Source organism: Fukomys damarensis, unplaced genomic scaffold (genome assembly GCF_012274545.1).
Source record: "Fukomys damarensis isolate Sample0158 unplaced genomic scaffold, DMR_v1.0_HiC HiC_scaffold_27, whole genome shotgun sequence".
Taxonomy (NCBI): Eukaryota; Metazoa; Chordata; class Mammalia; order Rodentia; family Bathyergidae; genus Fukomys; species Fukomys damarensis.
In genome coordinates this window covers 38,858,088-38,878,008 of record NW_022900939.1, presented here as the reverse complement: position 1 = coordinate 38,878,008, position 19,921 = coordinate 38,858,088, and the positions used below count along the sequence as shown (strand labels likewise).

The following is a 19,921-nucleotide window of genomic DNA, read 5'->3' as shown; positions in this document are numbered from 1 at the left end:
TAGCAAGAGAACTAAATTAACTAGCATTTCAGGGTTTTAGTGAAAAGTTCAAAACCCTGGCAGTCTTCAGCACTTTGAGCTGTGTCAATATCTTTGCATGATTCATTTAAATTAACTTTTCATTACAAGTGGAGCCGTCTGGGAAAAGAAATCAGCTTTCAGTAATATTTTGGATACCTGCGCATTGTATAGCCTTGGGATTAGTCCTTAAAGATTCTTCCTAAGGTCCATGTCACAGGTCTACTTCTGGAAAGGCTGGACCAACTCAGAGTGGACCCAAGGTGCTTTACTAAAACCAGAGACAGGAAAATTAGGTGAGCATTTGTAAAATGAAGGCTGACAGATGGCGTTAATTTCCTTCAGAGAAAAGATTTGAAGATGTTTCCTTGAGGAAGATAACTAACCCAAAAGGAAAAAAAACCTGTGTATTGCCATTTTGGCTTCCTCTTAATATTCTTCTAATTACCCTAGAATGAAGCTACCAGCCCACAGGTTTGAGTTACTTATACAGGGATGATCTGTCTGTCTTAATGTTTGAGTCATTCATAAAGACAGAAAAAAATCCTAGGTGTAAAAAATATAAAAACAGATAAAAAGGGAAAATAAAATTGTGAAAATCTCCCACAGAATAAAGACTAAAAAGACAGAGGTGAAAAATAAGACAAAAAAGAAAACTGAAAGACATTTCCAAGAGTTCCAAGAGCCAACTAGTAGAGGTTCCTTAGACTACAGGGAAACTAAGAGGGGGGATTTCCAGAGAAAATTGCAGTGTGATTCTCTGGAACTGAAAGGCAGGACTGGTCACAGTAAAAGAATCCACCAAGCGCCCAGCACTGTAAGTCAGCAAGTTCACACCAGAGTTATCATAATGAGATATCAGAACACCTGCAAAGAGAGATCCTAAATGCTGTCTGAGTGCACATATCCATAGATTCAGGAATCAGGATAGCGTAACTCTTTAGTAACTCTAAAATTAGAAAACAGTGAAAGAACACATTCAAAATTTTGGAAGAAAATTACTTCCCATCTAGAATTCTGTATGTAGCTAGACATTCATGGAATGTAAGGGGAGCACAGAGATGTTCATACGCATGGACAATCTCAAAAATAGGCTATTTGCTCTTGCTCCAGAAATCTATCGAGGTAGAATTGCTCTTCCAGAACAAGGCGATAAACCAAGACACTAAGAGGCATGAGATTCGGGGAATGAGAATAACCACACAGGAAAGGGCAAAGGGGATCCCAGGATGATGAGGAAGGCAAGTCGCAGGACCACAGGCACAGCAGGCTGGATGCCGATGGAGCAGAAGGCCATGAGCTCCAGAAAAACCACCTTCAAGAGTACTAAAAAGTGAAATTGATTGGTTTCATGACATTTTGACAAGAGGAATTTTAGAATTCTGCAGATGAGACTGAGAATGCGTTTATAATTGTTACAAGAAGGCAATTCAAGAAATTAAAATAGGGCAATAATAACTCCAAGAAAAACCGAAATATTATACAGGAAAGAGTACTCATAATAAATTATACTGCTGAGCTGGGAACAATAGTTACATGCTCATAATAATGCAAACACTGGCTAAAATTGTGATATAAAAACATTGGAAATATGAGATAAGGAAAGAGTGTGTAAGTAGGCCACACTATTTTCTTTGATAGTTGGAAGTTAATGGATAATGTCTGAAATTGAAAAATCAAGAAATATAATTGTGAACCTTATCCTTAAAAATAAGGATTCTTAAGAACAGAAATGACAGCTAGAAGAACTAAAGAAGTTGCCACTGCAAAGTAGAAATTAATGTGAATGTGAAGGGGCTTGCTAGCTTACATCCTAAATTTTTGCAGGACTAGTAGTCTAAACTGTGTACCTTGAAAAAAATAAGTTCCATATTAATATGTCTTTGGTTGGTCAGCTGAAGTTTTCGGGACCATTTCTATAAGTAAACTACTCCCGACAATACAAACTAGAACTCCCCTAGAACTGAATTATCCTGAGGTAAAGAGCAACGTTCAAGTTTCTTTGGCTACTCAGCACCAGTATGGCTTGATAAATAGCAAATTTGGCCTTCGTGTTTCTTGTTAACTTGTCCTTTGGAATAGATATGCCATGTAAATTAACCATGGGAAATCTCTCTGAATTTTCTCTTGCCAACCACTATGTGATTTGGCCCTTAAGTATAGGAACATCAGGTACTAGCTCATCTGAATGTGGGCTTGAATTTCAGCTGTTAGAAGCAATTAGCAGGGAGCAGGAACAGGACAAGGTTATTAAGATATAAAAGTGGTAGTGTTACACTCTCCACTTCTATTTTGACAGTGAACTAGTAATAGCCCTGTGATAGATACCACTCATCCTTTCTCCACCTCTCATTTACAAGACATTTTTAGAAGAAGAGTAATGACCAGGAACAAGAGCTTAGCTGTTAAGATCACTTTTATAGAAAAAGAGCAAAGAGTCCAGGTCTTATTGTAGAGAAAATCTTTAATTTTCTCCAAGGGGTCCCCGATTCTTTATAACATTATCAGGTAATACCTTGGTCCTGTTTTTTATTATATTGTTGCTCTGGATTCTTAACTGGAATTAGCTAATGCATTGACCTGCTGTATGAATCATATTCTATTGAACAAGTGGAAACTGTTCAATAAAAGCAGCCATCTGTGCCTTCACCACCCTGGAGGCTCTCTGGACCTCATTACTACAGAAGGAGCTGTAATAATAAATTCATGTGTTTTCACTGATTAATCTAGATCACTAAATGCCATGCGTGCACAGTTGCAAAAACCTCAAGATGTTATAATGATCATTATTATATATAAAATGTTAAGAGCACAAATTTACATAGATTTATCAGTTAATTCAACATGAGCCACATGATCAAGTCTTCTAGCAAATAATCCTGCTTGAAAATATTTTTTAAAAACCTCCTTGAAAACAGAAAATCCCTCAGGTTCTAGTTCATCATGTCACTTACTGAATATTTTACTGTGGAATATTTTGCATACAGAAAAGAACATGCAAGAGGTCCCTTGGTTCATGAACTCAGTTCTCTCCTGATTCTGGTTGCAAACCAAACTGGTCTAGAACTGAATCAAACTTCCCTGTGAGGTCAATATTGAACCTAATGAAATTTTTTCATTGACTTGTGCATTTATTAAATACCATACTTTTAATCCTTATTGAAGAGTGTACTATTTTAATTTAATTTTAAAGGAAGTTAATTGTAAAACAGCCTCAGGCAAGTCCATTAGGTGGGACCCAGAAGAAGGCATTGCTATCGTAGAAGACAGCAGCCTCACGAGTGTTACTGCCCCTGAAGACTTTTTAATGGAATGGGTTGTAAAGGTAGAAGACCCTGACCCTATGTAGCCCAAAACTAATGTGCTCGTGTCTTCATTTTTTATTTAATTTGATAATCATCCAACTCGATTTGTGACCAGAATTGTGGAAAGAATCAAGTTCATAAACTGAGGCACCACTGTATTTCCTGAGAACTTAGTATTAGGAATAACCAGCACTCAGATAAGAAATATGCAACTGCCTAAGTGCCTTTTCTCAACCACCATCCTACAAGGATAACTATGTCTACTTTGTAGCAGGATAGATTGATTTGCCTGGGTTTTGTGCTTTATGAAAATGTACTTTTTTATGTCTTGTTTCTCTCATGCAGCATCATTTGTAGGAGGCTCAACCATATGGTTAGGCACGGTTAGAGTGGACTACTACCATTAGAGTATTCCATGATCTTACCATACCATACATTTTCTATTTACACTACTATTGATAGATGTCAAGACTTGTCTGTCCAGATTACTAGAAAACAACATATTATTGCCGCAGAAACATAAATGTAGACTGGTGGGAATAAAAGGGAAGATACAGACACAAGCCTGTGCACGAACAGCCATCAGAGTTTTGACAAAGGTACCAAAAACATATACTGAAAAAAAAAACAACTCTTTAATAAATAGTGCTGGAAAAATTGACTATCCACATGCAGAAGATTTAAACTAGATCCCTATCTCTCATCTTACACTAAAAGCAAACCAAACTGTATCAAATACCTACATATAAAACTGAAATAGTGACAGTGCTAAAAGACAACATAGGGGAAACACTTCAAATCATAGGTCCAGGCAAAATCCCCAAGTAGTACACCAGTAGCACAGGACATAATAGCAAGACTCAGCAAATGGCACTACCCCCAATTAAAAAGCTTCCACCCAGCAAAGAAAACAAGAGAATGAAGACCACCTCCTGAGTGGGAGAAAATCTCTGCTAGCTATACTTCTAATAGAGGATCAATATCTAGAACATTTGAAGAACTCAAAACATGAGCACCCCAAATCAAAGAAAAAATATGGGCAAATGAACTGAATAAACACTTCTCAGAAGTACTAGCCATCAGGGAAATGCAACTACTCTGAGATTCCATCTCACCCGAGTCAGAATGGCTATACCTAGAGTACAAAACAACAATGAATACTGGCAAGGGAGTGGGATGAAAGGAGCTCTCCTACATTGTTAGTGGAAATGCAAACTAGTACAACTACTAGTACAACCACTGTGGAAGTCAGTGTGGTGATTCCTCAAAGAACAACAACAAAAAAAAAACACGGTTTGACCCACTCCTGGGCATATTCCCAAAACAGTTAAAGACTGCATATGTGTATACCCGTGTTTATAACAGCACAATTAACAACAGCTAAGCTATAGAAACAGCCTAGATGACTATCAACAAATGAATGCATAAAGGAACTGATATATATATATGTATATTTTGTGATATATATGTATATGTGAATATTAATCATAAAGAATGAAACTATATTATTTACAGGAAAAATGATGGAACTAGAAACCATCCATCTTCAGTGAAATTAGCCAGACTCAGAAAGTTAAATATTATATATTTTCTCTTATATGAGAAACCTAAAACATACATAAAATAATAAAATAAAGGAGAGAAGACTGGAGACAGGAAAGGGGATAAGGAAGCAAAAGGGAAAAAGAATAGGGTAACAGGACTGAAAAAGATAAAGATATGTTAACGACATGTACAGTACCAACTTTTCAAAATAAATCCCACTGTTCTATAATACTAACACGCACCAATAAAAAACGATATATAGTGCATATCTTTTGGTAAACACATATAAGCATATCTGTAGAATATTTACCTAGAAATTGGTAGCTATATCATAGAGATAATGTTCACCTTTAATAGATACTGTCAGACAGTTTTCCAAAATAGTCATGCTGATTTTTGCATTTTTCATTCCTCTCACATTTGTTCAATGATGTTCTCAGGGAAGGGACTATAATTGGATCACTTTTTCCTGGTGGGTTTCAAAATCATGACCGATGGTGACATAGTAAGGATATGGCCCATTTATTAAATGAATTTGCCACATAAAATGGAATATTCAGAGTAACAAATCATAATAAAAAATTTCTCTGTGGAGATTGGAGTGAACACTTGGTCATTAGAGACGTTTGCTGGCTGAGTGCAACAGGACAAATGTACCGAAATCTATACGGGAAAACAAGCTCAGGCACTCCCTCAAATGGACAGTACAGATGGAAACTTCTCCAGTCACAGTCATCCTGCAACCAGCAAAATTCCCCCTGAGAGGCTGGGACCCAGAGCCTGGTGACTGGAGACAACCATTTTACCAACCTGTATCAACCTCCTTATTTACCTGAACACTTTGTTTTCTCATCTGCAAAATGAGTCTTGATCTGTACTCTGATTATAAGGATCACATGAAAATGCTTCTTATCATATGTGTGAGATATAATTATATGAACTAGAGCTTGTATTTTTTTGTTTTTATTTTCATTAGTATGTGTTTGCAGTACAAAACAATTATATTCTTGTAAGGAGTTGATACCTGTACTTAACACATATATTCTTAGGAGGCATTAAATCCTTTAGTGCTTTCAAATTATGTTCCTTAAAAATAAATTTCATGCTATCTTGTTTGGCTCTGCTTCTTGTTTCAACTGTCTTCCTTTTTTAGCATTGGGAATATTGCATAGTTCAACTTCAGAGATTTCACTAAATTACTAACAAACACTGGAAGCCACTTGTTTATTAGTTAGTTCACTAGTTGCATAGTGGACTTTTGATAATTCTTTGCTTTTATCTTCCCAAATAGTGATCAAAAAACAATTCCTGGAATGAATGATCATGCCCAAGTCATTTATCTAACTGGTCTCTTAGACATCAATATATATTGAACTAATTACTTCTTAACTAATTTTGTTTCAGATAATATAGTTTCTTTCCCTAATCAGTTCAAACATTTCATGATGTTGTACTTTTTTTTTCACTTTTGCTTTTTGACATGCTCTGTTCTGAAGATCCATTCTGATGTGGCGGAGTTGTGACAGCCAGCCAGAAATGGCAAAGTAGTCTTTTTCCTTTAGAAATTCGTGGGGACTGAGTATGGTGAGGAAAAGGTTCTTAATGTATCGTAACTTAATCATCTCCCTTTTCAGCTCATTCTGTGTCCTGCTGTCTTTCTCTTTTCTATGTCCCCGTCTTTGCCACATGCAGTGCGTTTGGCGCAGTTATGCAGCAGATGAGAAATCTGTTTCCATTGCAACCTGGAAGCCGCACTTGAAGGCTTTGCACACCTGCAGCCCCACCAAGTAGGTACCAGGGTGACAGCTGCTGCTGTGGAGGGGTCTTCTGGGATTTGGTAAACAAACCACGCCCACACACAAGAAGTGTTGGCTTTGGCTTGTTCTCTTTTCTGGTGATATTAAAGAGATTTGTGTCTGTTCAGCAGCAACTCAAGCACAAAACTACACAGAATCAGTATCACTCCTCATCACCACAGACTTTTGTAGAAATTTCTTTCTACTGTAACATGTTACTTTCCTACTGTCTCAGCTCATAAAACCCACCACAATTCTAAAGGTGAGCTCCACAGTTCTTTAAAAAGAAGGATTATCTTCCACTCTCTTGATCTCAAGAGGGGAGCACCTTGAGAATAACACATCTTTGCACATTTGCATCAGTCAAAGTCATTTCTCCTTAGCATCTCCTTACAGCATGGTCCCTGAGTTTTCACATGAAGATCAGACTCGTACGAGTACCCAAAAATGAAAAATCAGAGTAATAGGATTAGAGTTTAAATGAGGCAATAAGACTGATCAGATTAAAATTTGGAAATAGCGCTCAAAAACTTTTAAAGTAATACTATGTCTAGTCTTCTTTCATTGGCCAAAGCAAATCATCTAGTCATTCCTAAATGCAAGAGAATGGGAAGGTACAAACCTACCATGTACCTAGAAGGAAGTGAGAACCTGGGGAGTAATAAACAATCTTAATTTTACCACAGTGATCTTTAATTGTTTTTAAAAGTCATTAGTCTTAAGACTGTTATGACAGTAGTTGTGCTACTAAAGTGTGTGTTAAATCATAATCCCATCTAATTAAAGAAGCCCTCAATGAAACTTCAAATCCGGTTAAGTCATGAGAAAGGCTTTCTGAGTCACTCAGCTCAATTAGAATAGTCAGTTCTTCAAACTGTTCACAAAAAGTATTAAATTGCTTATCTAGCTTCGTGTTTTAGAGCATGGCTGTTTCCCTACCAACAAAACCCTAACCTTAGGGCTTCCTGGGATTCAAGGCACATCTCTTCTGTGACTCGGGAGACCCTCCTGATCTTACTGAACTGGAAAGGAAACCACAGCAGACACCACTGTGTCTGTTCCAGGCCATGCTGCTGCGAGGTTGCAAGCAATTTCCTTAAGTGGCCCTCCTGTCTCGCCCAGGCCTCAGTTTTCCCATTCAAAAAAAGAAAAAAGGGAAAAGCACTATCAGGATGGTTGAACATGTCTCCCATAGGCTAAGCACTTGTCAGCACTTGGCAACTCCCACCCTAGAGTTTCAGAGAGGAGGATCCTGAGCAAGGAGAGAGGCCTAAGTGTTGTCGAGTGAATGTGTGGGCTAGTGTCCTCTTTTCACTCAGATCTTGAAGTTTAGTTGAACTCCTCTTACAGAATATTAGATCTTTTCAAAGTTTTCGTGTAGGAAAAACAAAAAAGGAATATAACTATGTCTTGGGTGATGAATACAAAATGAGAATGATACAGAAATTATATTTCTTATCTTCAAGAAGGGTTTGAGGTAAATGGAAAACAATAAGGTTAGTAAGAAAACCAGTAGAGAGTCCTCCAGTGACAGAAGAGAGTGATCTATTGTCATAGGTGATTATCTGGCTTCCCACTTGCTACAGTTTTGGGATGACAAGTCATTCTGAAGCCAGGAAAAATCTATTTAATAATGAGTCAAATTCTCCCAGTGATTTTTACGCACATGATTTTTTTTCCCTCCACTCTTCTCCCTGTTGTTAGTGGGGGTGGATGTGGAGGAGGATCGATTCGAACACCTGCCTTCATCCCATGCCAGGCTGCCTGTGAGCCAGGCCCTCCTGCCCCTTCCCTGCATACTCACTGACCCGAGAGTCAGCCCTCTCATCCATGAGCTCTTGCCTGTCCCGAGTGACATGGCCATCACAGATAAATTCCACAGGGGTCGGGATAGCCTCTCCCTTCCTCCAGGGATGCTGCACTGTCCTTGTGGTTCTTAGCTGTTGTTGATGATGTTGTGCTTGTTGATGGTGGTGGTATTGATGATGATGATGATGATGTTGTTATTACTGTTCTTTTTCTAAAAATCAAAAAGAATGTGATGAAAATTATGAACTCTCCCCCCAAAAAATAATCAATGCACAAAAACATCAAAGCATTGCCTAGAGTTTTAATGTATTCTTGGACTCCCCTAAGCCAAGTCAGAACTTTTGCTTTTGAAAGAAAACCTACTTTAGTCAAATTTCTAAATTTGTGAGAAGAGTATTTACAATAACTTAAGGGAATCCCTTTCCATTTATAATTAGCTGGTTTACTGGGTGCAGAATAATGTAGTAAGAAACAGACCAAACTTCTTTTTATTTATATTGCATGTTTCCCTTTAGCATCCACAGTCTAATCCTTCAACAAGTATTCATGGGATATCTGCATGTAAGACACTCCATGCAGCAAGTCAGCAGTCAGAGAGAAAATAAAGGTGGACTCTCAGGCCTCAGGAAGTATATATACAAGGGATACTGGGAATAGACAATCAAGTCAATTACATGTCAAGTGGAAGTAAGTGCAAAAGAGAAAAGTAAAATAGAGAACAAGTCGAGGGAACATTGCAAATAGGTGGTCAGGGGAAAGACTGGATTATCAATAACATTATCATCACCATCGTCATCATCGATGGTATTTTTATAATTAAAGAATACCAGCCCATGCTCTGGTTCCCCAGTTTCAAAAATATGTAGGGTTCTTTTGACCCACAGGCCCATTCCAGGGAGCAATGTGCAAGAGAGGACTAAGAGGGAAGAGGGATGCCACCTCCCCTCACACAAAATGCTAGGGACACGACCTGGCACTTTCTCGCCCTCTCTTTTCTTGTCCAGTCTGTCACTTAAATTCACCTGTCAGGTGTGACAAGTACTATGCCAAAGTTTTGTTTCAATGACAGAAAGATTTATAGAGGAAATATTTTTTTCTTGATTTTCTTCTCAAAGTGAAGACCGTGCAAAGGGTGAAACACAGGTAAATGTGCAATTTTAGATAATGAGTCACACAATTCATGAGTCTGTGGGAAGCCATGAATTTCCAAAGATGCCAAGGAGCACCGTAAGAAGTCACATTTTAAGACTATTCGATCTAATGCCTTTCATTTAGTCATTGAAAACACAAGACTCGCAAGATGGTGGGAAGCTTGTCCAGAGGCCCACAGTTCATCTTCAGAGTAGGGCCCTACACCATGTTGCTCAGGCCTACAGTCACTAAAATAAGTTATTAAAATTGCTGCCCAGCTGTAGGTAAGAGGCACTCTGATAGATTTTCTATATACCTTATTTACCCTAAGGGAATTCATACTTTACGCAGTAGCAAAAAACACCTAGTTTAATAAGTGAATTACAAAGCCTCAGTCACATATTAGTAAATTCAGATTTGGAAACCCCAAAGTCTGCCTAACGCACAAGGACTACAGCTACATTGAACCAGCGACTTCCTAAGAGCCTTTGGTAACTCTGATTAGATCAGAACCAATTTAGCTTAACTGTGGATAACTTTGCTTAATGAAGCGTCTGTGGGTTTGGGCTATATGGTGGCAATATTGGATTTGTCAGGTAAATGTTGTGCTATCTCAGATCTATGCCATGTGGGTACATTTTTTGTAAATAATATTGCTTTTCTGGCTCATACTTGAAAAAGGTCACTTAAGGTACTCAATTCCCCAGTCTCCAGTTTGGCCATTATCAAGTGCTGTAAATGTATTCACCAGTTTATCGTCATTTTTCTTCTGTCCACACGCACCTGAAGGAAAGAACAAGGGGAGACAGCAAGCAGGTTTGTGATTTCTCTTTTGCTACATGTGTTTATAAATCTCATGCCTAATAGATGTCTGAAATGTATCTCATGGGTGAAATTGATCAACAAATACAAGATGATTAAAAGTGACCTTTCACAAAATCGCCTGCAAAGTTTGCTGGTTTTTATTTATTTCTCCCTCCTTGGGAGAAGTGTCTTTCCCTAACTCACTCCCTGCTCTTAACAGTCTGCAGATCACTGAACAGTCTGGGGGCCAAAGAATTCCATCTTCCCAGACAGAATTCTTATCCAAGTATTTAAAATATAGTAATCTAGAGAGCTTTTCAAAGAGAGGAATTATTTCTGAATGTTTTGAGATTGGACAGCAGTCTTTCCTTCTTTAGGGTGCTTCTTGGGGGATGATACACTTTTATTTTATTACCTTTGGGCAAGAGGCACATTATGTTGAAGAGGTGAAAGCCATCTGCTTGGGAGATCTCCAGCCCACTGAGCACTGAGGTTTACTGCAGTGATCTGGTTCAACACACCCTCATCCTCCTGGAAGAAAAAAAATCCCCCCAGAATGTCTCCAAGTAGCTCTTGGTCACTCTCTCATGCCGCAGAAGGAAGTATCTAGTCAGGTTAAATAGTATAGAGTTAGACCTACAGGGAATATAAAGTAACAGAGGGTATTCTGACCTGTTTTAATAACCACAGGGAAGAGTCTGGATTTAGGAGCCAGATCCTGAAGGACAGAGCCAGGCAGGGGTGGGAGAGGCAGAATGAGCAAGAGAACAGGAAATGCCTGGAAGATCAGAAGGGAAACAAGTGGTTCCCTCTCATTGCCACTTGTTTTAATAAAGAGGAAATGAAGGCATTGCCCTGCGCAGATTTGGTGTCTGGGTGGGAGTCAGTGTTGGTCCAAGAGTTGTTCCATTAGCTTTGTCCTGTTTTGATATTGACATCAGCGATACAGTACTAATCCAGCACTGAAATCAGTTTTGAAAGTTCACTGGGGGGAGGATGAGACTGAGTTATCTGCCTCTGTATTAACACCTAAAGGGATTCCCAAAACCAAGACACAAACACATTCAGGTACAGCGGGGGACCGCCATGGTGTAACACACATCATGAGGTCTCTGGGTGGGTGAGAACCTGGGTACTCGGGGACAGTGTTCAAGACCCTCTCTTATCGGTAGCTATGCAGTCAGCACAAGGACATCAGACATTCCTGAGTGATACATCAGGAAATTTTTCATTGCCTGAGGACTTGTCTCCACTTTAGAGATATTTCTGACCAAAGAGTGGTTCTGGTCAGTCTCAGAACATTGTTTGCATAGATACTGGATGAAGGAAGTGCGTCTCGTTGTCCTTCTGTTGTGACTTCTCCTCTTTAAAAGAGTTACACAAAATAAATCAGAGCCATTATAATCTATGTTTTTGCCTCTTTGATGATATTGTAAAAAGCTTTCCTCATCTCAGGACCTATTTACAATTCATTTCAAGGGTGACTTGTCTCAGTTTTAAAGGCAGCAACAGGTCGCCCTGGACACAGAGTCCAGAAGTATTTTGAGAGTGAGATCACCTATCTTGGTTTCATCCTCCAAAATGGAGCTGCTGCGGTCCAAAGGGGAAGTCTATGAATCCTATACAGGTGCTTGGATCAGCATGACCTTTCTGGCAATCCTGAGTGAGGGACAGTAACCTTTTCCAAATATTAGTTAGTATGGCAGAAAACAGAGACAGAATCAAAGTATCGCTCTGGAGCTTCAGCTCACTAGTCCAAAAGTCAGGCTCCTAGCCAGCTGTCATAGTACAGAAAGACTACGCATCAGATTTTTGAAATTTCATGATGTTCACATAAATCTAACACATTTCAATCTATGCTGCACACTCGAAACTGAGGTTGTCAAACTTGATTCACCCGCTGGTGTGAGTATGCACAGAAATGCTGAACAGGGTTTGTGACTTAGAGAGTCACACACTGAAATTTCTTGCTGCTATGCGCTTAATAGACATTTGGCAAAAAACACCTTAAAATGAATCCTGTCCCACTACTTAGCCTGGATACCTTGGCTCCCATCCCTCAATTATCTATCCTATCACCAATGTGAGGTTATGACAGAATGGGCTCCATAGACAGTTCCTAGACATAGTAATAGACTATCCTGATGTCAGCGAGTTTATATAAGGAGAGATAAAATGTAAACAAAAGCAGGACATAGAAATACAAAGAGAGAAAATGAAAATAACATTGCACTGATCTGAAGGAAATAAGAGGAAGGCTTCCATTTGTTTGTTTTTTAATTGACATAAAAGTGTGCACACTGGAGTGCCTGCTTTAACACTGCTTTGGCTTTCACCTTGTGCTTCAAAAAAAAAGGAATTCATAGCACTGCCCAACAGATGCAGAAAGGCTATTGTAATAACAGTAGCAACAGTGCCATCTGAGAAAATTACAAATGTGTCCCTACCCAAGCACAAGGGAAAATGTATTTATAATGAGAATTCTCCCTTGGAGGAGAGCAGCTCTGGGTCTGGAAGATTCTTAATTAATGCTTGACCTCAATTCCAATGAACTAATTAGCACCATCCAGCTGCACAGTCCTTTACTTAGCGGGTGGGGCATGGGGTTATTGATGGTGATTGCAGACCAGCTGAACAGGTAAGTTTCAGCAAGGAGAAGCCAAAATTTTGATCTTTCAGCTATCTCAGAGCCCAGAGCCCAGAATCACCTAAATCCTGTCGTGATTTTTCTTTATATTAAAAACTGAAAGTGGTCTAGGATGAGCTGATAAATTCAGCACAGCCTCTCTCGGGCACTGGCTGTGTCACAGAGCGAGAGCCAGGACTCCACATCCGGCCACCCGTTCTTTCTGCACAGCAGATGGCGGTCAGACACATGTGTGCAATAGTTAATTATGTTGCCTGCTCTGGAATGTTCTCGTTATATAGAGACGTTATTTCTCTCTACACTGAAGTTAGGGTACATTTAAACAAAACTCATCTACAATGTCTCAAGCCAGGAAATAATGTCATATTGTTTGTGACAGATGGAAAATTTTTTTCTTTGAAAGCACAAACTATCAGTTCCAAGAAGAGCTTTTTCACTATCACTCCACTGAGTAACGGAAAAGAATATTTCTTTGGTTGTGGGGCACAGGGTCAGGTACAAATTACTGTTGGTCTCAGCTGAGCCTGCTCTGTTCTTCCTCTACTGGGACCATAAGTACAATGTATTTAGCATCATTTTCTCACTCATTTCTTTTCTTCTGTCTTCCCACTAACACAGCTCTAACTTCATACATGTGGTAATAAATGTGTTTATTAATTTTTTCTAATTAATCATCCCATTAGGAATTGTCTAATTAATTTCTGCAGTTGGACAGTTTCTCTCTGTGTGGTATAAACTGTCACTTTCAGAGAATGGAATTTATTTGTGAACCCACCTAGAAACATTAGTCCAGAATTTGCACCATAGGACCTAAGTTTTCCTCCCCAATCAGATCACCAAGTAGTGGTCAGTAAGTCATCACACTGAATCAGAAGGCTTTTATTCTCCCTACCTAAGTTTTCATTGCTACCAGGACTGATCATAGCGTCTGAGGTTTGGGGATCATCGGGGAGTCTCGATGTCTCTGCTTCTCTTGTCCTTTGAATCAACACGGCAGGCCATATGCTTTCTAGTTACGCCGCCTCCCTTGGAATTTCCTAAGTGTCAGTACAGCCGCCTGAGATTCTGAGCCAGCAAATGGTCTAAACTTGCCTTAACAGGTAACCAGGAGACTGTTACAAAGATGAGTGTTTTAAAACTTAAAGTGCAAGTAAAATTCTCTCGTTCCCTTATAACCTTGTGCTATGACCTGTTGAGTGCTTTGTCTAAAACAGCTGCAGGGTGGTTGCCTCGTAGGATCCTCAGGAGGGTATGGCTCTCATGACAGAACTCTGCAACACTGGAGAGAGATTGTGTGTTCTTCTATTTCTACTGAATTTATTTTCTGTTATTTGCATTTTCTTTCTTCCTTACACAATGAATGCTATGCATGTATTGTTAAACTAAACCTGGTAAGACTGGACTTATCTTTCTCCCCATTACAGTCAACTAATGCCCTTTTTGTCAAAAGGTTAGATTGCTGGGAAACAGTCTTTTCAAAATGGTCTTTCCTTCGGTTTACATTTATTGACAGAAGGAAAGGATTTACTCTTTTAAAAACACACTGTGAAAGTTCAAATAAGAAATAGACTTTTAAAAATACTGGCGACCTGGCATCTTCCATTTTTTAACAGATATCCTAGCTGAGGGATGGTTATTCATATTAACTATAACTACAAGTGTTTCACACACATATCAATAACTTGTTTTAAATTTCAAAACAATGCTATCTGCTTCAATGATTTCTGTATTTCTTCTTAAAATTTCTGAAATATTTTATTCCTCAAGCATTTTTACTATGTTACAGTGATATTTATTACAGGGCTTGCTATGTTTTAAATATTTGTATTCTTAGTTTCATAGGAAATAGGTGCTAACACATAGACTATCATTTATAATGCCTTATTTCAAATCCAATTACTTCAACCTAACAACCAAATATATTTCAAGCAGCACAATTAAACTACAGAGTTCTCACTGCTTAGTCTGTGTACTCATCTGAAAGAAATAAAATCAAATAAAGCCAAAAGGCTGTGTTTCTCAAAAAAGCAAGAAAGAAGCCCCTCAGCACTTTCCGGGTGGTGAAATGCTTAGTAATGTGCTGCTCTATTTCCCTCTCTAGTAAGCTCTGCGGTAATAAGCAGAAGCTCTTCCGAATGTACACCTCCCGGAAGCAGAGGTACCCAGCATCCCGGCTGTTGCCATGAGATTTGAGAATGCCAACTAACCTCAGGTGCATGACCAGGCCACACCGCCACCCCACCTGAGCCCTCCTCACAGACTCACTCTTCCCAGGGACTTCTTGAATGAGGTGTTCAGCCCGCTTGTAATTCTCCTTGTTGCTTGTTGCCTGCTTTGATCCTCCCCACCACTGGGGCGAGTAGGCTGGGTCCCCCACAGCCCTGGCCTCCGCCCCTTGGCGCCCCCTTGTGGTGGGATAACTGCTGGGCTCCTGCACGCACTGGACTGTGCCATGGTGCGCCTGAGCAAAGAATTTGCAGAATGCTTAACCCAGGAAGGGCTAATCCCTTCGTTAAGTATAACAGCAACTGCAGCACTCCAAGTCCTAGAGGATTGTTGTGGGGCTGTGCTGCTTCCCGGTTCCCTGGCAGGGAGCTTCCCGTAGTCCGACACAGGCTGGATCATTTGAGTAACTTGGATTTCTGGTCCTGGGAGAGGGAAGAGTTCCCTTGTGAGCAGCTCCGCGGTCTCCCCTGAGTACGGACCTCATCCGGGAATGTGGGATTGTGGACCACGAGAGATGTGCCCGTCAGCGACCACGGCGACCTTCTGGTTACTTTCTCCAAGAATAGACCTCCTTTTGGCCTCCTGGGGATCATCCTTGGCATTCTTCCTAAGATCACTGCTACATAAATCTTCCTCAAAAATGGTGTTTATAAATGTCAAAAAATGACAGGAAAACAATCGAAACCTTGTTGTACCGATGAAGAGTCTATATTTTTAGTCAATGTGTATTTTCAGGAACATACACCTAATCAGCTTAATACCATATAATCAAAATACTCTGTTGATTTCCAAAGGAGAAATGAAGCAGTATTAACAAAAGTGAGGTTTTTTTTCTGAGAGGACATAACAACAGAGCTTTGCCTTGAGGAAAGCAAATGCCTAGTTTAAAAGTTCTGGGTTAGGATATTAGTCTTACCTAGCATACAATTCTGTCTAGAGAGAAAGTGAAAATGCTGTTTTCTCTAATTTAATGTGTACTGTGTTGAGTGCATTTCAGAATAGTTCTTGAGATTTTTTTTTAAATAGTAGACATTAGCAAGCATTCGTGTAGTTTAGAAGGACAAAAGGGAAATGGTGCCTAGAATTTATTTGTGTCGATTTTAAGTGCTTTAAATACTACTGAGTTTCTAAATACGTTATTTCCACTTTCCTTTATTCCATAAAGGTCATGTCAGAATATTTCATAGGGCATTTTAAATATATTTATTGGAGCAATTTTATATGCTTTCTCACTATAAATAAACAATGGTGAGTTTAAAGCTGATTATTTTCACTTTAGATTTCTTTTTACTTTTTTCAAGTAATAAAAATTTTTAAAGGAATAAAATTCCCATTAAAAACATATTTTATGATTTCTTAACAGTTTCTTATTCACTTAGAATAGAAAGGAGATATCTTGAAAGTCTGAGAAAGTAATTTGATATTTACTAAACCTAGCTTACTATAGTAATTAGTCTGCTGGTTCCAGAAAAGCTAATAGGTAAGGACAAGTATAGAGTAGGCATTTGTAGTGATAGTTATGTCTACTTGACCATTCATTAATCTAAATAAGGGTACAGAAGAAAGTACGTATTTCCTGAAGCAGATTTAAAATTATAGAGCAGATACATTAAAGTCAAAAAGAGATTCAGGCTGAGGCAGGAGTATCACGAGTTCAAGCCCAGCCTCTACATCTTAGACCCTGTCTCAAAACTTTATAAAAATTAAATTAAATTAAATTTTTTTACAAAAACAGCTGGGGATATAGCTCAGAGCGAAGGCCTTGACTTTAATTCCCAGAACCTCAAAAAACACTGAAAATGTTACTATTAAAAATATTAAGGGCCGGGGATTTAGCTCAGCAGTTCGGTGGCCTGCCTTGCAAGTGCAAGGACCCGAGTTCGATCCCCGGTACCAAAAAAAAAAAAAAAAAAAAAAAAAAAAAAAAAAAAAAAAAAAAAAAAATTAAGAAAAGCAGATATTATTGGGCACTATCCCTCTGAAAGACTTGTTCAAATAATCGAAGGCTTTTGGATGATGGCGTGGAGAACCTAGCCTGCGAATAAAAAGATGCCGTTTTCTGATGTTACTGTTGCTCTTGTGTAATGTGATCTACCGTTTATTCGCACATTTGCCGAGGGCAGATAAGCCCTTCAGCTGCCGGCACTGTCGTAAAGAACTCTCAGCTCCCCTGACCTCATCACACAACCGTCCGCTGTTCAGTGCATGCGCCTGCAGCTGGTCAGGGACTTGGCTGTGCCTGCATGGCAGAGGGAGCTGGCAGTTGCATGGTCGATTTGTTTTCTGTGACCAAAGCTCTCTGACCACCATTGTCCGTGGTTTGGTTTGCTTTCATGTAAACACACCTACGACACAGCACCTTTTAGAATATGGTTTGTTAAGCAAGCAGGCATGGAAAGATCAATGTTTCTGTTTCTTGTTAGCCGTGAAACACAACCACTAAATACATTTGCTGTTGGCACGCTGCAGCTAGGGGCAGTGGACACAGCGTTAAGTGGGGAGACCGAGGTCTCCACTTAGTCCCAAGTAATTCTGATCCATGAGAACGCTGCCTTCAGCCCCAGGAAGGCTGCCCCACGCCACTTCCCCTCAGACCCCTTGCCCCATTATTTCTTCAGTCCCTGCTGAGCCCTGGGTCTCACACGCTCATAACAGTCATCGCCTTCCTATGAGTAGCACCAATGTTTTACAAATGAAACTAGAAACCCAAACAAAATGGGAGTGCAGTGCTTCCTCTGGTTCATTTTATTCCCACAGCAACCCTCAGCCACGTGGGTTCTTTGATCTCCAAGTTGGAGATGGGACCTGCCTTCCCCCTGCCCCCGCAGCACACCTCCCCTCCGAGTTGGGAAAGTGTGAAGATGCACGCCGGTTCGCGCTGTTGTGAATGTTCCCGCATCAGCTCACAGCAGTTCAACCCCGTCCAGCGCTAGAAACAATGCTTGGACAAATGTAATCTACCAGTAGCTGCCACAGCAAATCAATAACCTGTTGAACAGCAGGAAATCGTGTTAGTGAACATTAATTACATCTCACTGCATTAATCACTCATCACAGTCGAAATATGTTGAGGCTCTTCTACCTTGTGTGGTTTTTGTTTCATAACAACGAATGGAAGCATAAAAGAAAGGTCACATTAAAGTGTCACATGCTCAGTACGTATTCAGTGCTACCAACTGCCATAAGACTGCGTGAATTTATGGATATCATAATCTTGCCTGGAAAATAAAATGCATGCTGAATGTATGTATATGTGTAACTGTCATCACTCTCTTCCTGTAGAACTGTTCAGAAATTATGAAGAGATTGTGCTCCCAAACCAAAACTAACTTTTTCAAGTCTTACAAGTTGAGGCTAACGCTAAAATTACCCAGCACTTTTTAAAGTGAATTGCAAATCAGTCTGTCTCCCATGTAATTGTGTACAGATTGCTACACCTGGCCTCCGTCCTGTCTGTCCAGAGTCCTACAAGGGTGTGTATCCCTGCAGAATTAGATGGATCTCAAATGAGTGCAAACATAAAGATTAAATAGAGCTCAACCTTTCAATGAGAGAAAAATACATTTCTGTGTTTCTACTTGTTGAAAACAATTCATCTATTGGAATACATGACCATATTCAATTTTATCAGACTGTGTACTCACGTGAATTGGAAGAAAATGCTTGAAATGGAATAATCATGCCTCTGTTCTCCACAGTCAGAAGCTAAGTTTTAAGGAGCGGGTGCGCATGGCCAGCCCGAGGGGCCAGAGTATTAAGAGCAGACAAGCCTCCGTAGGTGACAGGAGGTCCCCAAGCACAGACATCACGGCTGAAGGCAGCCCCACCAAAGTGCAGAAGAGCTGGAGCTTCAACGACCGCACCCGCTTCCGGCCCTCCCTGCGCCTCAAAAGTTCTCAGCCTAAGCCAGTGATCGACGGTAAGCCTTGTTTTTCCATAACCGTTTATAGCTGGGTAGGCTGGAGTGAGTTATGAAGGGATCAGTTCTCCGTGTTACGATGTGAAGACAGGAGAAAACAACCCAGGAGACAAAATTGTTTGGGCTTTACTGGAAATGTGTTCATTGCCTTGGGCCAGTGTACAGAACATGTTAAATCTCGGAAGTAACTTTGGCTGCTAAATCGACAGTTCACAGAAGTGGGGGATGGGGGGCTCAGGATGCATCGCAGCAGTAATACTGAGGAGACCCTGAGTTCCGCCCCAGCACCACACACACACACACACACACACACACACACACACGTACATAGCACAGAGTCCACCAAAAAAAGAAGTACACACACTTCAGGAAAAGAAAAACTTGTACAGATATCTTGATAATAAATTTGTTGAGACAGCATGAGATTAATACAAGTTACATTTGGCCTCCACAATTGCAAAAGGGGCTCAGAGTGGTGGCCAGGAGCTTCCAGACGTTTATTAGTACGGCGAGCTGCTGCTCGGGTGACCCTGGTCGTTGAGGTTACTGCGCGCTGCTGCATTTCCAGTTTCTTCCCTAAGGGCCGGCAGTGCAATGGGTTTGCTGTGATATACGACATCCTCTAGAGTGCCGCATGCAAGGGTAACACCATCTGTTGGAAACACAGCATACTGTTTTTCTTTTCCTGAAGTGTGTATACATTTTTGGCAGAATATACATA

At 40.0% G+C, this 19,921-nt stretch overlaps 1 protein-coding gene across 6 annotated transcripts in view; it reads left to right on the top strand.

Annotated features, from left to right (window-relative positions):
• Window positions 1–19,921, top strand: part of Kcnq5 (potassium voltage-gated channel subfamily Q member 5) — a 388,898-nt gene that overhangs the window by 323,784 nt on the left and 45,193 nt on the right. For 4 of the 6 annotated variants that reach the window (XM_033756495.1, XM_033756497.1, XM_033756498.1 and 1 more), the window contains 4 exons: window positions 6,561–6,655; window positions 10,394–10,420; window positions 15,157–15,213; window positions 18,980–19,200. In XM_033756495.1, coding sequence (XP_033612386.1) covers window positions 6,561–6,655; window positions 10,394–10,420; window positions 15,157–15,213; window positions 18,980–19,200 — 400 coding nt within the window. The remainder of the gene's footprint in view (window positions 1–6,560; window positions 6,656–10,393; window positions 10,421–15,156; window positions 15,214–18,979; window positions 19,201–19,921) is intronic. The other 2 variants (XM_010617847.3, XM_010617849.3) reach the window with 2 other exon arrangements.